The following is a 19,668-nucleotide window of genomic DNA, read 5'->3' on the forward strand; positions in this document are numbered from 1 at the left end:
AGTGAATGGGGCCAATCCATAAATATCGCAAAAGTATAAACACAAGACATAAACAATAGCCTATGCGTGTTAACATGATTTTAGTGTGATAAAATCACTTACTAACCTTTCCCGTGTAAAGTTATAGACAATTATACAACTCTGTTGCCATGACGACTTAACCGTGAACCCTTGACAGCTAAAATAATACACGATGGATTGTGTGTTCCTGGTGTAACTCAGGCAGCTGTTGTTGCTGCCATCCTGTACCTGTCCGGTCGTTCACACCTAAAGAAAGATGCCCTGGGTCCCTGCTCATCTGCGTGAACGTGTCTAAGGCATGCAGCATGGAGGTATGAGGAATGCAGATGTGGCCAGGGCAATAAATTGCAATGTCTGTACTGTGAGACGGCTAAGACAGCGCTACAGGGAGACAAGAAGGACAGCTGATCTTCCTCGCAGTGGCAGACCACATGTAACATGTGCACATGATCGGTACATCTGAATATCACACCTGCGGAACAACAGCTGCCTGAGTTACACCAGGAACGCACTATCCCTCCATCAGTGCTCAGACTGTCCGCAATAGGCTGAGAGAAGCTGGACTGAGGGCCTGTTGTAAGGCAGGTTCTTACCAGACATCACCGGCAACAACGTCGCCTACGGGCACAAACTCACCTTCGCTGGACCAGACAGGACTGGCAAAAAGTGCTCTTCACTGACGAGTCTCGGTTTTGTCTCACCAGGGGTGATGGTCGGACTCGTGTTTATCGTCAAAGGAATGAGCGTTACACCGTGGCCTGTACTCTGGAGTGGGATCGATTTGGAGGTGGAGGGTCGGACTGAGCTTGTTGTCATTGCAGGCGATCTCAACGCTGTGTGTTACAGGGAAGACATCATGTGGTACCCTTCCTGCAGGCACATCCTGACATGACCCTCCAGTAAAACGATGCCACCAGCCATTCTGCTCGTTCTGTGCATGATTTCCCACAAGACAGAAATGTCAGTGTTCTGCCATGGCCAGCGAATAGCCCGGATCTCAATCCCATTGAGCACGTCTGGACGGAGCAACACCTGTTGGATCATAGTGTGAGGGCTAGGGCCATTCCCCCCAGAAATGTCCGGGAACTTGCAAGTGCCTTGGTGGAAGAGTGGGGTAACATCTCGCAGCAAGAACTGGCAAATCTGGTGCAGTCCATGAGGAGGAGATGCACTGCAATACTTAATGCAGCTGATGGCCACACCAGATACTGACTGTTACTTTTGATTTTAACAACAAGTACCAATTACTTTCCATTAGAGCAAAATCTGTTTTCATTATTAAAAACCTTTGGCCACCACTGTATGTATGCATGTATATATATATATATATATACACTCACCTAAAGGATTATTAGGAACACCATACTAATACTGTGTTTGAGCCCCTTTCGCCTTCAGAACTGCCTTAATTGTACGTGGCATTGATTCAACAAGGTGCTGAAAGCATTCTTTAGAAATGTTGGCCCATATTGATAGGATAGCATCTTGCAGTTGATGGAGATTTGTGGGATGCACATCCAGGGCACAAAGCTCCCGTTCCACCACATCCCAAAGATGCTCTATTGGGTTGAGATCTGGTGACTGTGGGGGCCATTTTAGTACAGTGAACTCATTGTCATGTTCAAGAAACCAATTTGAAATGATTCGAGCTTTGTGACATGGTGCATTATCCTGCTGGAAGTAGCCATCAGAGGATGGGTACATGGTGGCCATAAAGGGATGGAGATGGTCAGAAACAATGCTCAGGTAGGCCGTGGCATTTAAACGATGCCCAATTGGCACTAAGGGGCCTCAAGTGTGCCAAGAAAACATCCCCCACACCATTACACCACCAACACCAGCCTGCACAGTGGTAACAAGGCATGATGGATCCATGTTCTCATTCTGTTTACGCCAAATTCTGACTCTACCATCTGAATGTCTCAACAGAAATCGAGACTCATCAGACCAGGCAACATTTTTCCAGTCTTCAACTGTCCAATTTTGGTGAGCTCTTGCAAATTGTAGCCTCTTTTTCCTATTTGTAGTGGAGATGAGTGGTACCGGTGGGGTCTTCTGCTGTTGTAGCCCATCCGCCTCAAGGTTGTGCGTGTTGTGGCTTCACAAATGCTTTGCTGCATACCTCGGTTGTAGCAGTGGTTATTTCAGGCAAAGTTGCTCTTCTATCAGCTTGAATCAGTCGGCCCATTCTCCTCTGACCTCTAGCATCAACAAGGCATTTTCGCCCACAGGACTGCCACATATTGGATGTTTTTCCCTTTTCACACCATTCTTTGTAAACCCTAGAAACGGTTCTGCGTGAAAATCCCAGTAACTGAGCAGATTGTGAAATACTCAGACCGGCCCGTCTGGCACCAACAACCATGCCACGCTCAAAATTGCTTAAATCACCTTTCTTTCCCATTCTGACATTCAGTTTGGAGTTCAGGAGATTGTCTTGACCAGGACCACACCCCTAAATGCATTGAAGCAACTGCCATGTGATTGGTTGATTAGATAATTGCATTAATGAGAAATTGAACAGGTGTTCCTAATAATCCTTTAGGTGAGTGTATATATATATATAGTCCAACTATAGAGTGAAACCACACTTAAGAATGAAACCACACTCTCTTGATCATCAATATACCTTTATTCTCCAGAAGATAAAGTATTAAAATAAACACAAGTTTTAAAAAATGTCATTTTAAACAAAGAAACTGTACAAAAATGTTCATATATACTATAGTAGAACTACAGAACTGTCTACTGTCCAAAAAAGGCACTAAATTCTTACATGGGAGATACAGATGATTCAAAACAGAAGTCTTCAAAATCAATAGAATTATTTGATTCAAATTATCTTTAAATTCATACTTACTGTATTATATCCATTTATACAGTCGCTTTTATAAGCCAAGAGATTTTTGCGTATAGACATAAGAAAATGCACCCTGAAAACAAAATAGAAAGCACCCCCCCTTTAAGATACACAAGTTCACGGAATAAAAACATACATTGGTCTGGATACAAATACTTAAGACAAGTTAACGAGTCAATCTTGGTATATTATGCCACTTTTATATCAATACTTGAAGTGATACTGTTGTTTGGCACATGCTATGTAGAAGAGAGGCAAGAAAATACAACTTATTTCCTTTCTTGCCTCCTTGTTTTCCACTTTACGGTGAACAAACTGATTCTTGTTCATGCAGAAATTGAAATACACTCGTTAAGATGCCGCATCATACGATATAAACCCCGTTCAAGCCATATAAATGTGAACTCGATCCCTTTTAGAGGCTCTGATAAAGTAGTGTTTAGAAATTCCTTTCTTGAGAGAAGGGGGTGCTTCATTTTCACAAAATGCATTTGAATCGGACAGGCAACAGGAGACTGCTCTGAACAAAATCAGTAAAACGATCATAAATATCAATTTCATTTTTGTACACAGGAAAACAGAGGAAGGACACATAAAATTTGTGAGAGAAAAGAGGTCTCCTAGAACCTTTTCCCAATAAGACAAGCTACATTTTGGAAACAAGCTTATGTAAGATGAGAGTTAAGATGCCTCTTTAACTATTAACACTGCACAATTACAATAATAATAATAATAATAATAATAATAATAATAAATCAAGACAAAGTTTATCATTTTGATCACTGCAGTCTGGAGCCAAAATCTCTGATGATATCTCGCTTTGATTTCACAGTTCTTAAATTTCTTTAAAAAAAACTACTTGACAAGAACAGGTGCTTTTGTCTTAACTGAGCAAATATCTGGAAACACAACGTAAAAGCTAAATAAATAGAAACATAAGAATAACATTTATGTAATTTCACTTTGGGTAACTCTAGGCATTTTAGAGTTGTTGTTTTATTATTTAAATATAAAGGAAACTAGCTACCTATGTATTGGAAGTATCTTGTAACAGGTCATTTAGAGTCCGTGAGACTAGCTTTTGGGAAGGATCATTTACATGCTTTGGCTATTATAATCCCACATCTTTCAAGATTTACAGAAAAGATTATGATTCAGTTTCCCCCTTTGTACATCAACAGTATACTTTAATTGAGTGAATCATGAAAACACATTTCAGAGTCATATTTCACCCCAAAATAAAAAATAAATGAATGAATGAACGTTACATTTATATAGCGCTTTTCTGATACTAAAGTCAAAGTGCTTTACACAGTGAACATGGGACTCTCCTCAACCACCACCAGTGTGTGGCATCCACCTGGATTGTGTGACAGCAGCCATAGTGCACCAGTATACTCACCACACACCAGCTAATGGTGGAGAGGAGAGCTGAAGTGCCAATTCAGGGATGGGGATTATTAGGAGGCCATGGTTGATTAGGACCAATGGGGGGAATTTGGCCAGGACACCGGGGTTACACCCCTACTCTTTATGAGAAGTGTCCTGGGATTTTTAATGACCACAGAGAGTCAGGACCTCGGTTTAACATCTCATCCGAAGGATGGTGCCTTTTTACAGTATAGTGTCCCCGTCACTATACTGGGGCATTAGGATCCACACAGACCGCAGAGTGAGCACCCCTGCTGGATTCCCTAATACCTCTTCCAGTAGCAATCTTAGTTTTCCCCATGACGTCTCAGTACCCATGATCCAGGTACTGGCCAGACTCAACACTGCTTAGGTTCAGAAGGCAACCATATATGCATCCCAAAATTGCATGGCCTGTTTTGTATTATTGCAATAATTTTTTTTGCTTTGTGGCATTATTTTCCTCCCAAATTGTCATTACTGTAATGTGATAAAGTTTTGCGGTTTCTCCATTTGCAATTCTCTCAATGGTGATTTTCATTACTGTAATACAGTAACTTGTATTACACACACCAATACAATGTAATACAATGATTTGTATTATTATTAAAATCTAATTAAAAGGCAATGCAAGTACTACCATGATGTATAAACACGTAATGAAAGTTTTCAAAATTACAGTAAGAAGTTTTTGGGGGGAAAATGTGCTTAAATTTGCACTTTTGTCTTTGTGTCATCTTGGACTTACACTGACACCTAGTGGCTTGGATGCGGCATCATTTAAAATCAATAGTTTTCAGTTTCAGGTATTCACAGTCAGCCATGATTACTTTAATCAGTGAGTTAAAGTGTCAAATAACAGGACGGTTACTGAGATTAAGCGAGTAGTATTCGGGTGGTCATGTGATTGTAACATGGTAGGGACCCTCTCCATGTAGAATGAAACAGCTTTTATAAGATTACTGATATGACTGGACTCTTCATTTTAATTTGAGAGATCATGATTTCCTACATATGTCACCAAAAAACAATTAACTTTTTTAATGAGGAAAAAAATACTTTGTGCACATTTAATTGTCATAAAAGTAATGTTGTATGGTAAAAATATTTGTATGGTCCTAAAAATAGGCTTTGCTTTCTTTATGCAAAATATAATTTCTAGCGCTGTCGTTTTTTTTTTTTAATTCAGTGTGATTAATTATATAAATAATAACCTGTTAAAAGAATTAACGCAATTAATCATGTCCCCGGACCGTAACATGGAATATTCCTATTTGCCAACCACTAGTTTTCAGCAGGGGGCAGTAAGCAAACTCAACAACGCAGCTGTACAGAGAACAAACCACACTCGAGCTTGCTTAACAGTAGCGTCAGCACAAGATGAGAACGTGTTCTTGCGTTCAAACACAGGGATTTTGAGACTTTATGATGTGACGCAACCAAAGTGAGACGCTCCAAAAGTTCCCATCTGACGCAGCTGTACACTGAAGCATTCTTAGACAAGCCCTTATAATAAATCTATTTCGGAAAGATTCATTAATTCAATTGCAAAATGGACTGTGACTGTAGGCCAATGACTGGCTTATGTTCAATCAAATGGAAATAAACAATATACTGCCTATGTCTCATCGATGCTTTACTCATCTGTCACAATAACGTAGTGTATTTTAATTATATGAAATATTATATTACATCTTCATAACTATTCATAATAAATATTTTTTTATTTTGGGGCCTATCTCTGCAAATATTGATATTTGATAAATTGCTATTAATTTGATAAATGAATTGCCATATGATGTAATTGATTGGCAGCCCCAACATTAAAACCACCTGCCTAATATTGTGTTGGTCCCCCTCGTGCCGCCAAACAGCGGCAACCTGCATCTCAGAATAGCATTATTCTCCCCACAATTGTACAGAGTGGTTATCCGAGTTACTGTAGACTTTATCAGTTTGAACCAGTCTGACCATTCTCTGTAGACATCTCTCATCAACAAGACATTTCCATAAACAGAACTGCCGCTCACTGGAAGTTTTTTGTTTTTGGCACCATTCGGAGTAAATTCTAGAGACTGTTGTGTGTGCATATCCCAGTAGATCAGCAGTTACAGAAATACTCAAACCAGCCCGTCTAAGTCTACGGTAACTCAGATAACTGCTCTGTATAATTGTGGTGAGAAGAATATCATTAACCATTAACACTCTGTGATACACCCATCTTTGCAGTTGTACCAGTGTCATCATAAAATGCAATACAAGGAAGAAATCGGCGCATATTATGGTCGTGTGTTAGCTCAATAGCTCCATTTTTCTTTTGATTTTGTGGTAAAATGTGACTCGGTCATCATCTTAACAGGTTTCATAAGATTCACCCAAAAATTGCAGTTTGATTAAGAGAAAATGGAAACTTCAAACCAGACGACAGAGGACATTTGTAGAGGAAATTAAAGTTTTAAAACCTGTCGCTCCATCATGGATTCCAGAGCAAGAAACTACAACTTTAACATATCGATATCCGCCTCACCTCACCTGAAATACAGCTACAGCCTGAGAACAATGAATATGTTTACTGATGCGCACAGACAGGGAGCACACAAAACATTATACTAGTTACTGGACTGGAATGAGGTACGAGATACGAGGTTCGGGTCAGCATCCGAGTTCTGCAAGGGTTCCGGAAAGACTTAAAGATGGGCCCAAAATTGTGGAAAGACCTTCAACTTGTCAGTGTTCTTGTAGAGAGCGTTTATCATTTAAATCTGGCTTTTATGTTTAGTGGTTCAGCAGGAGTGTAGGTTGCAGGTGATATTCAATTCTAAAAGCTTGAGACAGAGTGTTGTTTTGGTCATAGCAATAGCAGACCTCAGGCCCATACACACCGCTGCAAACACACTCACACACCTCTATCCTCTTCATCTTTATCAGTCATCATCCAATGCCTCTGTTTTGATTTCACAGGCCACACCTCCTGGGTGGGACAGGGCGAGGATGCTGTGATTAACAGCTGCCATCTCTACGGCGAGAGAGATGGGGTCTTGTTGGTCTACGTGATTGGCACCGTCCTCCTTGAAGGGAAACAGATTGCGCAGATTAGAATTTAGAGGGATAGTTCACCATCAATGGTGCATCCACGTCATGTTGGAAGTACAGTAATTAAGAGTTTCCAAATAATAATATTATCTGTTTAAAATTTTAGTAAAACTCATTATTACAATAGGGATCTTTGGACTTTGAATTCTCCCACTTGACCATTGTCAAAATGGTTGCAACTTCAACCGTTAAAGGTAGTTGCGTAGCGATTTGACCATTTTATGTACGTTTATTATGGTGCACTTCTTTGTTATTCAACCTTTTTTGCAGAAGATTTAAGAATATAAAAGGTAATTTCAAGTAGTGACACATTATTCTGCTTTAATCTCCAACAAAGCCGCATTTGGGTGTTAATTTCTGAGTCAGAGAGTCGAATTTCTGAGCTGACGTCACATAATTATGGGAATTCCAGCCAGATGAGAATTCAACAGTGTGAGTCTTAAAGGGTTAGTTCACCCAAAAATATTTACTTACCTTTAATCCATCTAAGATGTGTATGACTTTCCTTCTTCAGCAGATACAAGTAAACAGGTGCCATTAGACTGTTGGCTATTTGACGGTCCAAAAGGCAGCATAAAATGAATCCACACGAATCGTTAATTAAAACTTTATACATTTTATAAAATCACTTTCTGCCAACATTTGACGTATCAGTGACGTAAGCGCAATGGCGCGTTCATGCGAGAAGTCGGAAGAGCGCACTTTGTACAGTAATCCAGCGCCGAGCTGAAGCACCAATTTAAAGTAAAAACATTTTAATTATCTAATTATTCTTACAACAACCTATCGGTTTAATTCAGAAGACATTAATTGATCGACTGGAGTCTTGTGGATCGCTTTTATGCTGCCTAAATATGCCTTTTGGACTGACAAATAGCCAACAGACTGATGACACCTGTTTACATGCATTGTATGGACAAAAAGAGCTGAAATGTGCTTATAAAAATCGTCAATTTGGTTCTGCTGAAGAAGGAAACCATGAGAGGATTTTAATTTTTTGGTGAACTATCACCTTAAAGGAATATTCAAGTTAAATTGGCACAATTTGGGGCATAATGTTGATAAATACCAAAAATATTTGACTTGTCCGTTGTTTAGTAAAAAAAAAAAAAAAAAGTGAGGCACTTACAATGGAAGTGAATATAAAAATTCTCACTCTTTCAAAAGTATAGCCACAAGACATAAACAATATGCATGACTTACTAACCTTTTCTGTGAAATGTTATTTCCAACATTACAACTTCGTTGCCATGACGACGCATGCTGGTAAATCCTGTAAGCGATTTTATTCCATTAAAATTGTGTAAAACAGAGATTTTAAATCACACTTCAATGACATTAACATGTATATTGTTAACGTCTTGTGGCTATAATTTTTAAACTGTGAATTTTAACGTTTATGGGCTGTACCCGTTCACTTTGCTGTGATTTTTACATAAACGAGATGAATCGAGTCTGTGTCGATTATCTGTGGTAATCAAATATATGACACAAATGCTTTTGATTTGGGGGCCTGGGTAGCTCAGCAAGTAAAGACGCTGACAACCACCCCTGGAGTCATGAATTCGAATCCGGGGCGTGCTGAGTGACTCCAGCAATGTCTCCTAAGCAACCAAATTGACCCGGTTGCTAGGGAGGGTAGAGTCACATGGGGTAACCTCATCGTGGTCGCTATAATATGGTTCTCGCTCTCGGCGGGGCGCGTGGTGTGTTGTGCATGGATGCCGCGGAGAATAGCGTGAAGCCTCCACACGCGCTACGTCTCCACGGTAACGCGCTCAACAAGCCACGTGATAAGATGCGCGGATTGACGGTCTTAGACGCAGCGGCAACTATGCCACCACGAAGACTTAGAGTGCATTGTGAATTGGGAATTCCAAATTGGGGAGAAAAGACGAGAAAATGCTTTTGATTGAGCTTAACTTGTATTGAACCCGAAACAATCCTTTCATCTAAATGAATTTTTCTTGTGTATACCTGTGTTGGTGAGGTGGGCTCCAGTCGGTAGTAACCAAAGGGTCTGTTCACACCTCTCTTTTCGAAATAGGAAACATCACAACCCTGTTATAGAGATTAGATGAGCTATATCAGTAGAGTCTGTAGAGAATCTGATCCAAATGTAATCTTTAATACACTGAAAGGCCTATTCACACTATGTGTTTTATATTAGGTACCCTTGACTACTATGAACTTAAGCATTTGGTACAATGTACTTTTCTGTTTTGCTAGATTTCGTAATATTTTTCATTAAGGATATCTTTGATACCTCTTTGATGTCACATTGCTCTTGATGTGAATAGACCTTAATACCAATAAATAATGAGTGCAACTGTCTCGATACTCCCTGGATCATTTTCTATTTTATTAATAGTTCACAAATGATGCATATTTTATTACCTGCTCATTGTAGTCATTAGCGTCGATGTCATCACTGTTGGAGTGTCCTCCAGGACTCTGCACGTCTATTCCGTGATTCTCCAAGATTGTGGCTTCTTGGAAAAAAGACCCTGTCATGAAACATCTGAAGCTCTTTAAAACCCACCACCACACCAAACCAACATGCTTAAACTATTTACTGTCAGTAAATCCCTCACTGAAGTTTGTGGTCTTAATATATATATCACAGTACTACAAGAGGAGTGACTGAAACACAGTACCAATGTTGGCTCTCCTCTTGATCTCTTTGCGTCGGTTGGCAAACCAGTTGTACACTTTTAAGGACGTGACTCTCTCCAAGTCAGACAACTTCTTTCCTAGAAAAGACAATACAAGACTAGAAGCTCAGAATAATTACAAAATTGCTAATTTCTAGATTTAGTTACACCAGCAATTTCTACCTGGTTTTTGAATGACAGCATTGCAGGCATTGGCGATCTCCTCTCGTTTGGCTTCGTCTGGATATTGATTATCACTGAAGTAACTGAAGGGAAAAAAAAACATTTTAGTTGGAAAATGGATATGATAATATTTTTTTTCCAGCACTAAAATCTGATTTGATGAGCCCTGTTTAAAGCAATTGTCATACGGGTTTGACTGTTTTGCCTCTCTCCTGTTTTTCTCTACTTTACTCGTCTCTCTCTCTGTCTGACCTCTCCATCACAGCGAGACATTCCTTCCTCCAGGTGAATCGACTGCCTCTACGCAGACGGAAGCTGCCGGGGGTGGAGCATATAGGGGGCGGGGTTTGACGCCACTCCATCTCATCCACAGATATAGGGGCGGCCCGCATGTTTAGTGTGGCACCTGAAAATAAAAACAGCAAACAAAATAAAAACATTAGAATCATTTTTGCTGTGTAATATGATGCAAAATGATTGGTCTATGAAGATCTGCTGACCTACGGAAATTCTAAATAAGCACATCAACACAGCAATTTTCATTCTGTTCCTCACACATAGCTATCGAATGGCTTCAGAAGACTTGAAATAAAGTGCACAAGTCGTATGAATCACTTTTACAATAGATTTATTGTGCTCTTTTTGTCATTTTGGAGCTTGACAGTGTTCGTCCCATTCACATTTTATATGGAAAAGAATGGCCAGTATGTTTCTTTTACTTTCCCTCTCAATAAGTTTTGCATTCCCTCTCAATAAGTTTAGCGTTCCCTCGCAATAAGTTTAGCGTTCCCTCTCAATAAGTTTAGCGTTCCCTCGCAATACGTTTTGCGTTCCTTCTCAATAAGTTTTGCATTCCCTCTCAATAAGTTTAGCGTTTCCTCGCAATAATTCAGCATTCCCTCGCAATAATTCAGCGTTCCCTCACAATAATTCAGCGTTCCCTCGCAATACGTTTTGCGTTCCTTCTCAATAAGTTTTGCGTTCCCTCTCAATAAGTTTAGCGTTCCCTCTCAATAAGTTTAGCGTTCCCTCTCAATACGTTTTGCGTTCCTTCTCAATAAGTTTTGCATTCCCTCTCAATAAGTTTTCATTCCCTTGCAATAATTCAGCGTTCCTTCTCGATAAGTTTTGCGTTCCCTCTCGATAAGTTTTGCGTTCACTCTCAATAAGTTTTGCGTTCCCTCGCAATAATTCAGCGTTCCCTCTACATAAGTTTTGCGTTCCCTCGCAATAATTCAGCGTTCCCACTACATAAGTTTTGCGTTCCCTCTCAATACGTTTTGCGTTCCCTCGCAAATAATTCAGTGTTCCTTCTCAATACGTTTTGCGTTCCCTCTCAATACGTTTTGCGTTCCCTCACAATAATTCAGCGTTCCCTCGCAATAAGTTTTGCGTTCCCTCTCAATACGTTTTGCGTTCCCTCGCAATAATTCAGCGTTCCTTCTCAATAAGTTTTACGTTCCCTCTCAATAAGTTTAGCTTTCCCTCTCAATACGTTTTGCGTTCCTTCTCAATACATTTTGCGTTCCCTCTCAAAAAGTTTTGCGTTCCCTCTCAATACGTTTTGCGTTCCTTCTCAATACGTTTTGCGTTCCTTCTCAATACGTTTTGCGTTCCCTCTCGATAAGTTTTGCGTTCCCTCTCGATAAGTTTTGCGTTCCCTCTCAATAAGTTTAGCTTTCCCTCTTGATACGTTTTGCGTTCCTTCTCAATACGTTTTGCGTTCCCTCTCAAAAAGTTTTGCGTTCCCTCTCAATACGTTTTGCGTTCCTTCTCAATACGTTTTGCGTTCCCTCTCAATACGTTTTGCGTTCCCTCACAATAATTCAGCGTTCCCTCGCAATAATTCAGCGTTCCCTCACAATAAGTTTTGCGTTCCCTCTCAATACGTTTTGCGTTCCCTCGCAATAATTCAGCGTTCCTTCTCAATAAGTTTTGCGTTCCCTCTCAATAAGTTTAGCTTTCCCTCTCAATACGTTTTGCGTTCCTTCTCAATACATTTTGCGTTCCCTCTCAAAAAGTTTTGCGTTCCCTCTCAATACGTTTTGCGTTCCTTCTCAATACGTTTTGCGTTCCCTCGCAATAATTCAGCGTTCCTTCTCAATAAGTTTTGCGTTCCCTCTCAATACGTTTTGCGTTCCCTCTCAATACGTTTTGCGTTCCTTCTCAATACATTTTGCGTTCCCTCTCAAAAAGTTTTGCGTTCCCTCTCAATACGTTTTGCGTTCCTTCTCAATACGTTTTGCGTTCCTTCTCAATACGTTTTGCGTTCCCTCTCGATAAGTTTTGCGTTCCCTCTCGATAAGTTTTGCGTTCCCTCTCAATAAGTTTAGCTTTCCCTCTCGATACGTTTTGCGTTCCTTCTCAATACGTTTTGCGTTCCCTCTCAAAAAGTTTTGCGTTCCCTCTCAATACGTTTTGCGTTCCTTCTCAATACGTTTTGCGTTCCCTCTCAAAAAGATTTGCGTTCCCTCTCAATAAGTTTTGCCTTCCCTCTCAATAAGTTTTGCGTTCCCTCTCAATAAGTTTACATTCCCTTGCAATAATTCAGCGTTCCTTCTCGATAAGTTTTGCGTTCCCTCTCGATAAGTTTTGCGTTCCCTATCGATAAGTTTTGCGTTCCCTATCGATAAGTTTTGCGTTCCCTCTCGATAAGTTTTGTGTTCCCTCGCAATAGTTCAGCGTTCACTCTCAATAAGGTTTGCTTTCCCTTGCAATAATTTTGCGTTCCCTTGCAATAATTTTGCGTTCCCTTGCAATATGTTTTGAATTCCCTCAAGCTAGTTTTCCATTCCCTCACAACAGTTTGTGTTGGAATGACATGAGAGTGAGTAAATGATGATAGATTTTTTTTTAACTGTTGACTTAATCTGACTTTTCAGCTGAAGCAGACACATAAGACTGGAGATTTAGTTTCAAAGATCTGTGCTTTGATGTCAAACTCAGTTACCAAAATCAAATGCCTTTACTCTCTATTTAAAACACAAACATGAAAATAAATGTGTTTGATACCAGGCGTTGTCTTCTCGAGCTGATACCAGCGGTAGAAAGCTCGTTTCTTCTGTTCACTGAGATCTGAGCCCTGCTGGAGAAGCCAGTGAGAGATTCGGCTCTGACTGATCCCTGAGAGAGAGAACAAATTTCATTTATGAAAAGATGACTTGTATTAATTCTTCTGCACAATAATGGGTTATTTGAGCAGTAAAGTTGTCTAAATCCTCCTTTTAGAGGTGGAACTACTATTCAAGAATAATTCTAATAAAATTGTGAATATTCTTTGAACCTTTGTTTTAATGCATCTGCCCCGCATAAACGCACTTTGCGGATGTGTCATGAACAGTATATCGATTCATATGGGTGTTATAATGTCCATTGAGCTTACACATGAAATAAATTCTCAGCTAATGCTGTTAATTATACAGGGGACCTTCTAACTAGGTATAGTATGAAAATATAAATTTTATAAATTATATATTAATTGTTTTTTATCATTTTGTTCAGATTTTAGATATGATACTGTATTGCATATCTATTTTTTTAATTTACATGTTTAAAACAAAATGTATACTATTTACAATTATTTACATTGATTTGTAAAGCACATGCTAAAAATCCATAAACTATCTCTTTAAACAATTTGTCAGTTCTCTAAAGAGCGTCTGTCACTTGCTCAGCAGCTATAGATGAAATCCCATCACAGAAGGGGTGAGTAGTATGTTACATTAATGAAAGGGTAAAATAATAAAGTATAGCAATATACACCAATGAGCCAAATCATTATGACCACTAACAGGTGAAGCGAATAATGTTGATCATCTCCAAACAAGTTAACATGTCAAGGTCTGGGTAGATTAGATGGTGAGCAAACAATCAGTTCTCATAGTCAACGGGTTGAATGCAGGAGAAGTGGGCAGTAGTGAAGACCTGAGCGACTTTGACAAGGGCCAAATTGTTATGGTCAGACGACAGGGTCAGAACAACTATGAAACGGCAAGGCTTGTGGGGTGCTTCCGGTCAGCAGTGGTGAGTACCTACCAAAGTGGTCCAAGAAGGGACAAACCACAAACCGGCGAAAAGGTGTTCAGCACCCAAGGCTCATCGATGCACTAGGGCAACGAAGGCTATCCCGTCTGGTCCAAACCAACAGAAGGTCTACTGTGGCACAACTCACAGAAAGGTTTTATGATGGTTACGGGTGGAAAGTGTCACAACATACAGTGCATCGCACCCTGCTGTGTATGGGGCAGCGTAGCCACAGACTCGTCAGAGTGCCCGTGCTGACCCGTGTGTACCATCGAAAGCACCTACAATGGGCATGCGAGCATCGAAACTGAACTTTCGAGCAGTGGAAGAAGGTTGCCTGGTCCGATGAGTCCCGTTTTCTTTTACATCATGTGGATGGCCATTTACGTGTGTGCCATTTACCTGGGGAAGTGATGGCACCAGGATGCATTGTGGGAGGACGACAAGCCGCTGGTGTGAGTGTGATGCTCAGGGCAATGTTCTGCTGGGACACCTTGGGTCCGGCCATTCATGTGGACATCAATTTGACATGTGCCACCTACCTAAACATCTTTGGAGACCAGGTACACCCCTTCATGGCAACGGTATACCTTGATGGCACTGGCCACTTTCAGCAGAATAATGCACCCTGCCACACAGCACACATTGTTCAGGAATGGTTTGAGGAACATAATGAAGAGTTTAAGGTGTTGCCCTGGCCTCCAAATTCCCCAGATCTTAATCCGATTGAGCATCTGTGGGATAAGCTGGACCAACAAGTCCGATCCACAGCAGCTCCACCTCGCAACTTACAGGGCTTGAAGGATCTGCTGCTAATGTCTTGGTGTCTTGAAAACTCCATGCCTCGGTGGGTCGGCGCTGTTTTGGTGGCACGCGGAGGACCAACAGCATATTTGGCATAATGTTTTGGCTCATCAGAGTTTACAGGTATATTTAAATAATTGATACATTAATAATAAACTGAAAGATTTATGCTGTTACTTTACTTTTAGGTAAAAACTCGTCACAAGACTGCCATCATCAAAGTGAGCTTTATGAAGGTTATGGCAGACTGACCTGTGACCTGAGCCACCACGGCCTGTGAGATGCGTCTGTTGCCCAGGAAAGCTTTGATTTCCTCCTTCACCAGAGTGCTGTCCCGCCTGCACACATAACAGGGTGCAAACATGACAGCTGCAAATCAATACGACAACATCATGATGTATGTGAGCATTCAGTTATTCGCCTTATGGGAGAATGAGTCTTGTAAAGCTACATTGATGCACCAAGACACATTGTGCCAGGTTTGACATCAATGACACAAAACGCCATCGGTTCTTGTAAACGAAAGAGATACAAATTTGATAAATTTGAATATGTAGAAATGCAGAAGAGATTTGAAAGCTTTGAAGATTTAAGATTAATGATGACTTAAATTTTGGTCTATTCCTCACACAAAGCTATCGTATAGTTTGACATTTTGAAATATAGCACACAAGTTGTATGGACTACAGCTACGTTGCATTATTAGTCTCATCGATATTGCCGATACCGATAACGAAGGTAGTGGAAAAGGCTGATAACTGATTAATTGTCCGAAACTTTTAAAATTTCTATTTAAAGAATGTTAAAAAAAAAAAGGTCTTGCATATGGATGCACGATATATCGGTGGCCGATATATATTATTGGCCAATAAGAGGGAAAATAAAAAGATTATTAGCGTGCCGATAATGGAAGTACCACCGATATTTTCGCCGATAATTTTTTTATGGTTTATCTGCTTTTGGTTTATGGCTCTGATTAAACTAAACTAAAATAAAAATCATTTTAAAAATTTGTTTTTGTTGCGATATGTTTCTTAACCTCTAAACACGTTATTAGCTCTCTGGAGATATATGCAGCTGGATATTATTGACTCTCTGTGAATTACCTGAACATGAAGATGCCACTAGGTGGCGATAGCACTAACAGATGGCCTATTGACCTCATATATTAGCAAAAGACAGCAGGAGAGAATCACTACGTTACATCTTGGAGAGAAGCAAAGCATGCAGAAAACACATGTCTAGGACTTTTACAATTATGTTGACAATTATACACATCGGCTGACATATTTGCTGGTGTTTGGCAGCATTATATGTGGCTGTAACTGGTAAGGGATGGGCAAGGAGGAAGCGGGAACTGGTAGAAAAGTCAACCTAAACTTTAATGACATAAACTCAACTTAAAACAACATAAACACACACACAGTGGCCGTGTGTGTCTTTCTCTCAAACTGGCATCTCCGGCTCCCCTTAATCTCCCTCTCCCGCCGATTAGTTGACTCATTGCCAGCCTAGCACCCTCAAGGCAACCCTTACCTACGTCAACAGACATTAAAGGCCTGTTTTAAGAAGTCTGATACATGCTCAACTGACTCCCTAGAATACCACAAATGTGAGACGGCCCTGTTACAGATGTTCATCGACACAGGCATTTCTACCCAGCTCTGCCAGTCTGCATCATTTCAGCTGTTCAATTCAACCCTTGACCCGAAATTCAAAACACATGGGGCAGCCAGGGTGAACAGTCTTATTAATGCAAAAATGGATAAAATTCAACAAAAGCTCGAGGACATTGTAAACGAAGCACGGAAGCTAACATTGTGCATGGATAGAGCAAGAAGGGTTTAACTGCCTCGATTTTAGGCATTTCAGTATGTTTTTTCCACTGACCCACAGACCAAGCGCATCAAGTTTTATTACATTTGCATCGGGTAGAGCACCCTCATACTGGAGGGATGATTGCCCAGTGCATAAATGACACAATTACTAAATGGTAAATGGTCTGCACTTATTAGGGATGTAACGATATTGACGATATCGCGGTGGTAAACGTGTCTCGATATCGTCGTGGTTGGGTTACAATATTAAAAGGACAGGTGTCCGTCAAAAAGCAAGAGGATTAAACACAGTCCCGCGGAACAAATCATTGTTAACTACATAGACCATGATCCTTTGCGCTGCGTCGTCACAACAACCGTTGTTAAGTCAATAGGATTGCACGCTGCACGCTGTCCACACAAGCTCACAGCAAGCCAGCAGGGCCGACAGCGATACTTGCAAGGATGAAAACAACAACCCCGAAGTTGAGATTGTGCCAGCCCCTGCAGCTTTTAAATCAGATGTCTGGAAACATTTTGGTTTCGCCGTGTCAAAAAACGCAAAAGGAGAGAAGGTGGTGGACAGACAATGGACTATTTTGATCTTTCTGATGAAAAACGTGAACATAAGCTAAATGATAGGTCAGTGTTTTTTTAAAAGGCTTTTTGACTGACTATTTTATTTAAGTTTAAGTTATGTTCCTAAATACCAGTTTTAAAAGGCTGCTTTTATTTGCCTTGCGCATAAACCTGACTTAACTTGATCTTTGTTTGCACTTAAAGGGAATTCCCTATCGTTTACAATTGTTCTAGTTGCTTCTTAACTTGAACATTCCACAGAAGAATCAGTTATGCAACAAAATATTACTATACAGAATATTGATGTTCCTGACTACAACTTGCACTTTAAAAGCACAATGTGATCAGCGTTTTATGTTGTCATGATCCATAAATACAACAATAAATTGCCTGTTGACTGGCAAAAGCAGAATAAATGTCAGTATCTTTTCGCTATTATCATCACAAACACTATCGTGAGCTATTTAACAATATTCCGTGAGCTTTTCCACAATATCGCAATAAATATCGTACCGTGAGGTCAATATCGAAATTGTATCGTACCGTGAGATTTTGATATCGTTACATCCCTAGCACTTATATAGCACTTTTTTAACCTTAGAGGTTTTCAAAGTGCTTTACACTGTTCACCTACCTATTCACACACACTCACACACCAATGATGGCAGAGCTGCCATGCAAGCCGCTAGACGGCCATTGGGAGCAACTTGGGTTTCAGTGTCTTGCCAAAGGACACCTTGGCATGTGGAGTCAGGTGGGCCGGGAATCGAACCGCCAACCCTGCGATTAGTGGCCGACCCGCTCCACCACCTGAGCCACAGCCACCCCACAAATGAAGTATAGAGGACAAAAAAGTGATGCTCGTTGTCACAGACAATGGGTCTAACATGGTCAAATCCATTAAGCCGCTCGAAGAGAACAGAGAGAAGCATGGAATTTCGATCACACCGGGCTCAAACTACATGGACTTGGATAATGTTGATTCAGAGTACTCCAACACCGATACTGGCAAGGAGGAGGGTAAGGATTATATAATATAAATAATTACCTCTAATTAATCTACGACTGATGAGATTTATTGTTGCTAGTTTTATTAAATTACTAAGCAAAAAAATAAAGCTCAACATACCTCAAAATATGTGAAATTGTCAAGGTCATATCCAGTATTATATGTGTGTACACGATTAATCAAATTGCATGTTTTTAGTATTGGGGGTTATATACAAATTAAGCTGTTAACAGCATGTGTGACTGACATAATTCCTGTTCATTAAGTTTAATATAGACAGTACTGTGCAAACGTTTTAGGCACTCGTGAAAAATGTTGCATAGTGAGGATGTCTTCATAAATAATGCCATAAATAGTTTTCATTTTTCACTTAATGTCATGCAAAGTTCAGTAAACATAACCAAAGTTAAATCAATATTCGGTGTGACCAACTTTGCTTTTAAACAGCACCAATTCTCCTAGTTACACCTGGAGTTTTTCTTGGTGGTTGGCATATACCAATTCACCACTCTTCTTCTATCTATTTCGGCTTTCTCAATTGCTTCAGTAATCTCAGACTGACACGATGTTCAGTGGGGGGCTTTGTGGGGACCATGGCATCTGTTGCAGGGCTCCCTGTCCTTCTATTCTAATCTTTTCTATTCGCAGAAGTAATGTTTGGGAGTCTAAAATATATTTTTCCTATTGACACACTAAAGCTGAAGATATAAATAACCATCTTAAGACAAATACTTTTGTGAAACATCTAAATCTTTTGCACAGTACTGTATGTAAACAGTTCTTGAGTTGAGCGAGTTGCATGCTAAGGTTTTTAACATACTTTTTCTGGTGCACAATTATCCAATAGGCGTATACAGTAGAAGTATGCCATACATCCTGTCGACAAAGCTTAAGTGGTATGTGGACCAGATAATCCACATATTCACGTGTTAAGTTAAATAAGTCTTTTTATTTTTATTGTCAGGTTCAGAAGATTCAGAATTGCCTGATGTGTTGATAACTGGGGACACAACCAAATTCCAGTGGATGGCCTGCCAAGCCCACACACTTCAGCTAACTGTAAAAGATGCCATGAAGCACCCAAGTGCCAACACAACAATCACCAAGCCAAGAAAACTGGTTCAGGCTGTTTGCAAAACTTCAGTGGCAAATTAAGGGCTGATTAAAAGGTGTGGCAAATCGCTTATAAGTGACTGTAGAACAGCTCATTCGACA

At 40.2% G+C, this 19,668-nt stretch overlaps 1 protein-coding gene across 5 annotated transcripts in view; it reads right to left on the reverse strand.

Annotated features, from left to right (window-relative positions):
- Window positions 1-2,645: 2,645 nt before the first annotated feature.
- Window positions 2,646-19,668, reverse strand: part of LOC127622392 (homeobox-containing protein 1-like) — a 28,847-nt gene continuing 11,824 nt past the window's right edge. Inside the window, exons 3-11 of one of the 5 annotated variants that reach the window (XM_052096493.1) lie at window positions 15,301-15,386; window positions 13,234-13,344; window positions 10,474-10,627; window positions 10,222-10,304; window positions 10,042-10,137; window positions 9,782-9,873; window positions 9,362-9,418; window positions 8,592-8,657; window positions 7,232-7,359 (exon numbers count right to left, since the gene is read on the reverse strand). In XM_052096493.1, coding sequence (XP_051952453.1) covers window positions 8,619-8,657; window positions 9,362-9,418; window positions 9,782-9,873; window positions 10,042-10,137; window positions 10,222-10,304; window positions 10,474-10,627; window positions 13,234-13,344; window positions 15,301-15,386 — 718 coding nt within the window. In that variant the 3' untranslated portion in view covers window positions 7,232-7,359; window positions 8,592-8,618. Of the gene's footprint in view, window positions 7,360-8,591; window positions 8,658-9,361; window positions 9,446-9,781; window positions 9,892-10,041; window positions 10,138-10,221; window positions 10,305-10,473; window positions 10,628-13,233; window positions 13,345-15,300; window positions 15,387-19,668 lie in introns of all 5 variants that reach the window. The other 4 variants (XM_052096492.1, XM_052096491.1, XM_052096490.1 and 1 more) reach the window with 4 other exon arrangements.

The sequence above is a fragment of the Xyrauchen texanus genome, chromosome 28 (assembly GCF_025860055.1).
Source record: "Xyrauchen texanus isolate HMW12.3.18 chromosome 28, RBS_HiC_50CHRs, whole genome shotgun sequence".
Lineage (NCBI taxonomy): Eukaryota > Metazoa > Chordata > Actinopteri > Cypriniformes > Catostomidae > Xyrauchen > Xyrauchen texanus.